The sequence below is a fragment of the Notothenia coriiceps genome, unplaced genomic scaffold, assembly GCF_000735185.1.
Source record: "Notothenia coriiceps isolate Sejong01 unplaced genomic scaffold, NC01 NC01_scaffold00001121, whole genome shotgun sequence".
Lineage (NCBI taxonomy): Eukaryota > Metazoa > Chordata > Actinopteri > Perciformes > Nototheniidae > Notothenia > Notothenia coriiceps.
In genome coordinates, this window is record NW_011333822.1 from 8,063 (window position 1) to 18,230 (window position 10,168).

The 10,168-nt window shown below is 40.6% G+C and overlaps 1 protein-coding gene across 1 annotated transcript in view; it reads left to right on the forward strand.

The window, feature by feature from the left end:
- The window catches only part of LOC104959314 (nuclear receptor coactivator 2), a 27,741-nt gene that overhangs the window by 5,615 nt on the left and 11,958 nt on the right, over positions 1 to 10,168 (forward strand). Inside the window, exons 3-7 of the mRNA XM_010787185.1 lie at positions 1,033 to 1,209; positions 2,491 to 2,592; positions 3,646 to 3,786; positions 5,738 to 5,885; positions 7,713 to 8,805. Of these exons, the coding sequence (XP_010785487.1) occupies positions 1,033 to 1,209; positions 2,491 to 2,592; positions 3,646 to 3,786; positions 5,738 to 5,885; positions 7,713 to 8,805 (1,661 nt within the window). The remainder of the gene's footprint in view (positions 1 to 1,032; positions 1,210 to 2,490; positions 2,593 to 3,645; positions 3,787 to 5,737; positions 5,886 to 7,712; positions 8,806 to 10,168) is intronic.

The following is a 10,168-nucleotide window of genomic DNA, read 5'->3' on the forward strand; positions in this document are numbered from 1 at the left end:
CTTTGATTCCATCATCTCATTAAACCTTTTTAAAAGCATACTTTAGTTCTGTGAAGGGATATAAGGGATATATGCACTGTACTTCACTTTTATTAATATTGTATGCTGAAAAGCGTATATATATTACAGCTACGTTTTTTTGTTGAATAGATTTGAACGTCTTCAAAATGTTGGGTCGCGATGCATTGACCGAGTAGAAAGTGGGTCCCGAGGCCTGACCAGTTGAGAACCACTGGTCTATAGGTTAGCTGTGGACGACTAGTCGACGACTTTACTTTCTACTTCTCACATTTTGAACACAAATACCTGTACGTTCTACTTCTTACATGTTGAACACTAATACCTGTACTTTCTACTTCTTACATTTGAACCCAAATACCTGTACTTTCTACTTCTTACATTTTGAACCCAAATACCTGAACTTTCTACTTCTCACATGTTGAACTCAAATACCTGTACTTTCTACTAATCTCATTTCCCAAACAGGCTGGTTCCTTCAGTCTGAATGTGTGTTTGGTGGCGTGATCATTATTATTTAGAGTCATTGCGTGCCTATTGATTTGAACACGATCCGTGTATCCATCATTTCCTGGTCTTCTCTAAAGAAGAGGGACCAATGAAAACGTTGTCATGTTGCCGTTGTTCAGCATGGAAACATTCATTAGCTAACAATGACATTATTGTTCTATTAATATAAAGGGAGGTCAGGTACTCTTTAAAACAGCTGCTAGTTATGGGTACTTTTTACTGAAGTACATTTCAAAGCCTCTTTACTTTCACTTGAGTAAAGAAGTTTAGTCAGTACTTCTACTTTCACCAGAGTATTTTCAAACACGAGTATCTGTACTTCTACTTGAGTAAAGGATGTGTGTACTTCTACTTGAGTAAAGGATGTGTGTACTTCTACTTGAGTAAAGGATGTGTGTACTTCTACTTGAGTAAAGGATGTGTGTACGTTTGCCCTCTCTGGTGCTTGGTGATGCGCTTCATGTTGACCACCTTTCTGTTTTGCTGCCTCTCTTTATCTCGCAGTGAACAGCCGCAGCAGTGACTCTTCGAACAGGAACAGCCACACGTTTAACTGCCGCATGTTGGTCAACCCTCACGCTGACGCTGAAGCCGACCAGCAGGAGGCGCCGCAGCAGAAATACGAAACCATGCAGTGTTTCGCCGTCTCCGAACCCAAGTCTATCAAAGAAGAGGGGGAAGGTAATGTCTCTTATGTCATGTTGTGTATTGAGCCTCTTTCCGTTTTGATTTATTTCTTAGTCAAGGTTAGGGTTAGGGTGACCTTAGGAGATCTCCCATTGGACGGAACTTTGGGAGTTTTAGCCAGTGCAGACCACTTTTAACTATTTTACCTGTTTTATTGTGTTGCACTGTTGGAGGAGCCTTTGACATAAGATTGTCAGTGACATATCTTCACTGTAGCTATGCACACATGACAATAAAAGCATGGAAACTTGAATCTTGAGACCGATACGTATAACACACTACAAGAAAGGGAAAAACCCAAAATGCATAATAGGGCTTTTTTTAACCTTTTCTTCTCCTTCATTCCGTTCACTATTTGTTCCTCTCGTCTTCATAGTTTCGCCGATCAACTTCTACATTTTCTTTCTCGCTTGTATTTTCTCATCCTCTACTCCTTTTGTTTCTATCTTACCACCCTTGTCTTCACTCTGTCATTTTCTCATCACTTTCTCCATCCCCCCTCTTCTTCACAGTCTCTGGTGTCCTGTCCTCTTTCCACCACCATCTCATCTACTGAGAGACACTAATTAGTGTGTGTCACTTCCCGTCATCTTCCCATCTTATCTTATATCTCACACACACACGCACGCACGCACGCACGCACGCACACACACACACACACACACACACACACACACACACACACACACACACACACACACACACACACACACACACACACACACACACACACACACACACACACACACACACACACACACACACACACACACACACACTTGGGAAAAGAATATGTCTAGCATTCTAATTTGAGACGTCTGACATCCAGATTTTGTGGGTGTTGCTTGAGATTAGGGTGGAGGCTGATTTTAAAACTCAGTCTGAGTCTGTTGAGGCTGACTCAATGAGTTTGATTTCAATGCTAAAGTATTGTTAGGGTGTTCCTGTGGTTGAGGATGAGGATGAGAATGTCATACATTCAGTAAAAGGCATATTTATGGTCATGCAAGGCATTCTAGAGTCTCTTCGTAGATACTTATTGTGTAGATTGGCATTCAAAGTCAAATTGGTTTAGAAGTACCCTTAAAGCGTGACCTTCTAAGGTTTTAATTTAAATAATAATGTTGTTTTAACGGTCCCACTGTGCCTATGTTCTTCTACTGTATACATGTTATATTCCATTACTCTAGGTGTATGTTGGTTAGTTATAGTGTATGTTAGTTAGTTGTATGTTAGTTAAGGATTATTTTAACCGATATTTTTCCAAACACACAGATTTCCAGTCTTGTCTGATCTGTGTGGCGAGAAGAGTCCCCGTCAAAGAGAGACCTGTGATGCCCACGTACGAGAGCTTCACCACGAGACAAGACCTCCAAGGTACAAAAGGACCATTTTTAATAACACAGTTTTAGGTTAGGGTCTTGTAGGAAAATTATGTTTTTTTCGTATGCCTTCACTGTGAAGTAAAATTGAGAAAAGACTTGATCAATTGAATTAAATGGGGTTGACAAAACATCCAATTACAAACTCTCGCACAGCTCGTACAAAATAATCTAGGTCTTATTCCAGAATCAGTAGTATGCTCACTACTTCTCTAAATAAACACAGTTTTGCTAAAATCTTACAATATCAAACACCGCTGCAAAAACAGTGTCACACTTCCACAGATATGTTAGTAGTCCTTTAATATGAAGTATGATCAATCAGCATAGTACCAAATTAAAATGTACGATAAGTACGTTGTTTGAAAATGTGTAGGTCAGGAACAAAAGGTTCAGAGGTTTCTTCTGCAGAGTGAATGTTTGCACTTAAGGTTGTGAACTAAGGTCCACAGGTGAAGCTCCATGACAAACAACATCAGCAAACAACTGAAACATGGAAGTCATCTGTTACAAATCTTTTATTATCTGGGCTGCGTTTAACAAAATCAATAAGTCAACACTGAGACACATTTTTACATTCCTCCCAGTGTGTGTGTGTGTGTGTGTGTGTGTGTGTGTGTGTGTGTGTGTGTGTGTGTGTGTGTGTGTGTGACAGACAGACAGACAGACAGACAGACAGACAGACAGACAGACAGACAGACAGACAGACAGACAGACAGACAGACAGACAGACAGACAGACAGACAGACTCCCACACTCACTCCCCACAATCCTGAATAGAAAAATACAAATATGTATATCCTACACAATCAACAGACACATTTATACACATGCACACAATAAGATAAAAACACAACAGTCAATACAAAATAACAGTCACTTCAATATCTTTGGGAATGTACATTAGTGCAAGATTGTCCATAGCAGCGTAAAAAGTGTCGGGTGCTGGAATTGAGAGAATAGAGATCTGAATGTTTTGGTCAGTTGTTAAGAAATGACCCTCCTGCTCTAACAACCTGTTAACATCTCTTATCTCCTCCCTCCCCAGGTAAGATCACGTCTCTGGACACCAGTCTGCTGCGGGCCTCCATGAAGCCGGGCTGGGAGGATTTGGTGCGACGATGCATTCAGAGATTTCACCTGCAGAACGACGGGGAGATGTCCTTCGCTAAGAAACACCAGCAGGAGGGTGAGGAAGAACTGGAACTCAAAGTGTCTTCAATTCACGCTCTGACTTTCTTCAGATTGGGTTGATTTATCGGTGGTTTTCTTATAGTTCTTTTTGAGTTTTTGCAAGTCTTGCAAATTCTTCCTAGGTTCAATTCGGACATGTTGGGCGTTCATTGATCTAGAAGTTAATTGAGGAATGAATTGTCGGACAATCTACCTTACAGTCTATCTGCAGACTGTAATAACTCTGTAACTAAAGGAGGTGTTTGCCGCCTTAGCTAAACTATAATCCTTTTTTCATTTTATTTTATTTTGGTTTGCATGATATTTTTCACTTAAAGTATTGTTTTGAGTTTTGCAAGTCTTGATGAATTGTTCCTAGGTTGCAGTCGAATAGTCCAAGTATCAGCTCCTATCGTCTATCCCTATCGTCTATCATCTATCCCTATCGTCTATCATCTATCCCTATCGTCTATTCCTTGACCTCTGAGTGAAACGTCACGGGGTTAAGGGATAGTGGATAGGAGAATTCAAAAGGACTTAGGAGAAGAGACTGCGGTACTTTAGAGAATCCAAATGCACTTTCACTATCCGACGTCCTGAATGTGCGTCTGCTGCTTTGGGGAAACCATGGAAACTACAGTTTTCTATACAACGGACTACAACATGGATGTATAATAAGAACGAGGGACTCATCTAGAGACTCTGCACCGTGATCTGAGTCTGTTGCTTTATGCTTTATGAACGTGGACAACATAGAAACATATTCTTCATGACCAAAGTTTGAATTGAAATAAAAAAGGAAAGTGAAACTTATGCTCGTCACCCTCTCCCTCCGGTCCACATTAATACAAATGATCCCAATACGTATGATTGTATGAAAAGATCTTAAAATCAATACAAATGTATTTATTATAAACGTTAGTCTTTAACACCTATCACTGTGTATATCACCATTCAAAGATCTTTAAAAGTTGAACAAACCCCACACAGCTCAGTGAAGTGTTGACTTTATTTGATAATTTCTGTAAAAACTAACGTTCTTATTTGTCTTTTTGATTATAATACTGATGAACGTTCAGAACAAAGCAAATTTGGCAACTTACCACATACGTTTTTAAATGCTTAATAAGCACCGTAACTTTCATGATATAATTTCTCCGTCGATCATAATCGGTTGTTTTCGTGAACGGCCGAATGTTGTGTGACGGCCGCAAGGCATTGTGGGGCAACATCTTCTCCTCTCCTTTCGGTAAGGGAGGTCCAGTGGTTCCTAAGCTAAAGGAGGTTATAAAGGAAGTTTGAAACCTCCTTTCCTATCATCTCGAGAATTCGAACGGCTCTTATCATCTTATCCGTTAGGAACGTTCCTAAGCTAAACGGACTATTCGGACGCAACCCTAGGTTCAATGCGGATGTTGAGGGTTCGTTGAATTTTAAATTACTCGTTTTTTTGCGACTGTCTTTGTTAAGTTCGACTTTTGTAAAGTGTCTTTGTGTATTTTTAAAGACGCTATATAAATTAAATACATTATTATTATTCTGAAATTATTTGAGGAAGAAATTGAAGGACAATCAAAATCCACCTTATATCTAGTTTTCCGTGTATTAAGTACATTTTTAACCAATTTCTTCTGACATAATACCACATTCTGTGTACAGGAAACATGTGTGTTTAAGAAAATGTCCTAAGCACACTTCTTTATATAGACCGAGGTACCACTGGTGATCGAGTTTGCTGATTGAAGTCGATTTGATACTGCACACGTTTTTTTAACTATATTGTATTTATTATCAGTTTTTAATTAGTATCATAAAGACTTTTTTATACATCATAAATATAGTTACACAGACATTCTGTCAAACCACTTTAATCCACCTTAGTTTCCTTATCTCTTTCGGTGGCATCAAGTCATCATTTTGTCCGTGTTAGGATGTTGATATTAAAGAGTGTTTCTCTCTCTTTGCAGTGTTGAGGATCGGCCACGCTCTCAGCCCTCTGTACAGATTCTCTCTCGCTGACGGCACCATCGTCTCGGCTCACACTAAGAGCAAACTGGTCCGATCGCAGGCCACCAACGAGCCTCAGCTCTACATGTCGCTGCACATCCTGCAGAGGTACGACACTCTTTCTCTTCCTCGTTTCTGTCTTCCTGATCATTAGGCTTAGTCTTTAGGAGACCCCACATGTGAGCTATTTTCCTCAATGTCCTTAAGAAGAGAGGCAACCGAAGGACAGTTATGCATTGTCTGAGAGTCCATCTTTAAAATGTTACACCAAAGTTTTCCCTTGTTTTTTAAGTCACTTTAAAAACTCTGGTTCTGAAACAGTGTTTAGTCTTTAGGAGCCTGTTGCAGTCAGTGTCATTCACTGTGTCAGTTTGTTAAATCAGATATGTTCTTTAGTTTCCTGTCCAACGAAAAAGAAGCAACCGAAGGACATTTATGCATTGTCCGAGATTCCATCTTTTGAAGTTTGAGTTTTCCACCTGCAAGCTTTTTTTCTTTACTACTTTTAGGTGTAATTGTTTCCCAGTGTTTCATTTTTAGGGTTTTAAGAAAGAAAGACATATTTTGAGAGCCTCCATTAACAGACACGAGGTTTAACTCCCAAGAAAGTTATCCTAAACCTATTAAACATTCTTGATACACATTTAGTTTAGTAGTCTGTCTTTTTGAGCGGTACAGAATATAGTAAGTGCATTTTTTCTTCGACGGTAGAAATATTACTTAGACTCTGTGGTCAATTGTTTTAAATGATCCTAATAAACCCTGAAAAGGGACACAAGGATCATCAACTTTTACAAAAACGTTTTAATGTTTAAAAACCAGTTAAACAGATAGTTTTGTTCTAATTGTCAGTAAATACAGAGAACAGGGTTTTGGGTAGAAGTTAGGTAAGTCTAAAACCTCTGGTTCTGAAACAGCATACACAACTGAGGAAACAGAGTAGTAACGAAGCTAAATCTGTAACAGTGTGATAGCTTTAAACATGAATCAACTCGAGCCCCACACCAAACACACAAAGCTCTCATTGTGCCGATCGCCGCGGCCATCATTTCCAATGTGGAACTTGTGGAAGTAAAAAGGCCACGTTCTGGCCATTGATCCTCGAAAGCTCCGGGTAACAGTCCTGGCTTTGTTTCCTGACCGCCGTCCAACTCTGTGAAAGGTCCTACTGGAGGAACACTGTACTGGCTGCTGGTGCTCCTGTCAGTTTTGTGCAATACATGCTGTATTGTTGCGTTTCTGAATAAGAGGCTCTTTGTTCTTAATACAGATTGATCTCTGTCCAAATCAACATCGAACAAAAACAATCAAACACAATCTTATATTTTTATGATGTACTTTAAGTCATTAGATCTTGTCGACCCCTTCCTGAAATGCCTCCATCAGCAGGAGAGGACTCTTTAAAGTAGAGACACTACATACTGATATACACCTGAACATCAGCAGGAGAGGACTCTTTAAAGTAGAGACACTACATACTGATATACACCTGAACATCAGCAGGAGAGGACTCTTTAAAGTAGAGACACTACATACTGATATACACCTGAACATCAGCAGGAGAGGACTCTTTAAAGTAGAGACACTACATACTGATATACACCTGAACATCAGCAGGAGAGGACTCTTTAAAGTAGAGACACTACATACTGATATACACCTGAACATCAGCAGGAGAGGACTCTTTAAAGTAGAGAAACTACATACTGATATACACCTGAACATCAGCAGAAGAGGAGAGGACTCTTTAAAGTAGAGACACTACATACTGATATACACCTGAACATCAGCAGGAGAGGACTCTTTAAAGTAGAGACACTACATACTGATATACACCTGAACATGATCATATTATGTCCTCTTTAACTCACCACTTGTGCTCTACCTCATTCTTAAAATTCACTTATTCTGATTTTTCTTTCTTTTGACTTCCAGAGAGAACATGACTGTGGAGATACCAGGAGGGCAGGGCATATCCAAACCAATGACCCCCACCAGTGTGTGCGGCCCCTCCCCTTCCCCTGATGCCAGCGTCACCAGCAACACCCCAGTTCGTGGTTTGGGCGTCGTTTCGGGGCGGGGTAGCAGCCCTAAAACAGTGAAACTGGGCAGCCCTTCACCCCAGGGAAGCCCCAACGTCTCCTCCGCCATTTTGTCCCCTCGTCATCTCCCAAACCCCTCTGGGTCTTTCTCTCCTGCAGCTGGACTCCATTCTCCAGCGTCTGTTTGCAGCAGCACGGGAAAAAGCCAAGGGTTCAATTCCCTCAGTGCACTGCAGGCAGTCAGTCAGGGGCACAGGGTTTCCCAAGGACTCACCGAGGGGCAGTGTACAGACAGGTCACCTGACAGGAAGTCGATTGGAGTCCAGAGCCCTCAAAACACTCAAAACACTCAAAACAGCAAGAATAATCAAAGCTTGGAGGCGGATTTATTGGGAACTTTTGGGGAGCAGCAGCAGCAGGAGTTGTTGTTGTCCCCGAGTCAAGAGGAGGAGAAGGATACTGACCCCGATAGCTCCGAAAATAACGGGGGTTTAGGGGAGGGAAATCGCCCGATGAACACAAAAGGCCACACTAAGCTTCTTCAACTCCTCACCACCAAATCAGAGCCCTCAGATCCTTGCTCTTCTCCCCCTTCAGGCGACGACCAAAAGGACCAAATGGGAGGTTTGGGTGGATCCGGGAATAACAACCACTCCACCTCGCTGAAAGAGAAACACAAAATCCTCCATAGACTCCTCCAGAACAGCACTTCGCCCGTGGAGTTGGCCAAATTGACGGCGGAGGCCACGGGAAAAGACCCCCTGGGTGGGGAGGCAACTTCTGGGGACAATATGGCCGCCCTGGGGGACATCAAACAGGAACCTGGGAGCCCCAAAAAGAAGGACAATGCGTTGCTGCGCTACCTGTTGGACAGGGACGATAACGGCATCCTGGATAAAACCATCAAGATGGAACCAGGCGAGGAACCGCAGCTGGCCAACGTGAAGATAGAGAAACAGGAAGTGGGATTCAACATGGCCGACCAGGTGAGGGGTGATGACAGTGAGGTTCGTGATTAGTAACGAAGAATCTGTGGGTGGATTGATGGGTAATGATTTGCCAGGAATTTCGATTACAATTTAAGTTCATTTTAACGGGAAAATAGCAACTTTTCGTTTTTGAGTCTCGAATGAATGTGTTACTTCTCTCAGTTTAGCATGGCTACAAATGACAATTATTTCTAGTATCGGTTAATTTGGTAAATGGGGAGAAACAATCAAAAGCAGTTTGAATATTATTTTAGTAAACTATAATAAAAAAATGCCATTTGTTGGGTTTCAATTATTATTATTTTTTCATTTACTGATTAATCTCCCCATAAATAGTCCGTCAATTAATCCAATGTCTTTTAATGTCCTATTTTATATACAAAATAACAAGAAAAGCTATAAGAGCAGGACATTTGACCGACTGAAANAATAGCAACTTTTCGTTTTTGAGTCTCGAATGAATGTGTTACTTCTCTCAGTTTAGCATGGCTACAAATGACAATTATTTCTAGTATCGGTTAATTTGGGAACTATTTTCTTTATTAATCTATGGGTAAATGGGGAGAAACAATCAGCAGCAGTTGCGAATATTATTTTAGTAAACTATAATAAAAAATACCATTTGTTGGGTTTCAATTATTATTATTTGTTCAATTAGTGATTAATCTCCCAATAAATAGTCCGTCAATTAATCCGATGTCTTTTAATGTCCTATTTTATATACAAAATAACAAGAAAAGCTATAAGAGCAGGACATTTGACCGACTGAAACTCAACTTTTACATGAAAAATAAAAGTACATTATATTAAAAATAGTTTATAAAACAAGGAATTTATTAGAAATAGTTGGCAATAAATGTATTAGTAATTGTTCCGTCCCTAATTTATGGTACAATTGAAAACGCAATATCTTTATCAGTAGTACATGAACACATGGAGGAGGACCGCAGTCATTCTTCCCTTGCATACTAACCATCTTGTCTTTTATGAGAAAGATCATAAATATTTCCACTTAGGAAGCTGGCATAGTGTGTTTAACAGCTCCTGTAAACACGTTGGGGTGTGTGTGTGTGTGTGTGTGTGTGTGTGTGTGTGTGTGTGTGTGTGTGTGTGGATAAATAGGGAACGCAATGCTACATGTGCAGCTGTAATAGAGACATAAGATGATGGACGGGATGTCAGTGGAGATATGTTTGTGGTGGAGATANCGTGTGTTGTAGAGAGAGAGAGAGTGTGTGTGTGTGTGTGTGTGTGTGTGTGTGTGTGTGTGTGTGTGTGTGTGTGTGTGTGTGTGTGTGTGTGTGTGTGTGTGTGTGTGTGTGTGTGTGTGTGTGTGTGTGTGTGTGTGTGTGTGTGTGTA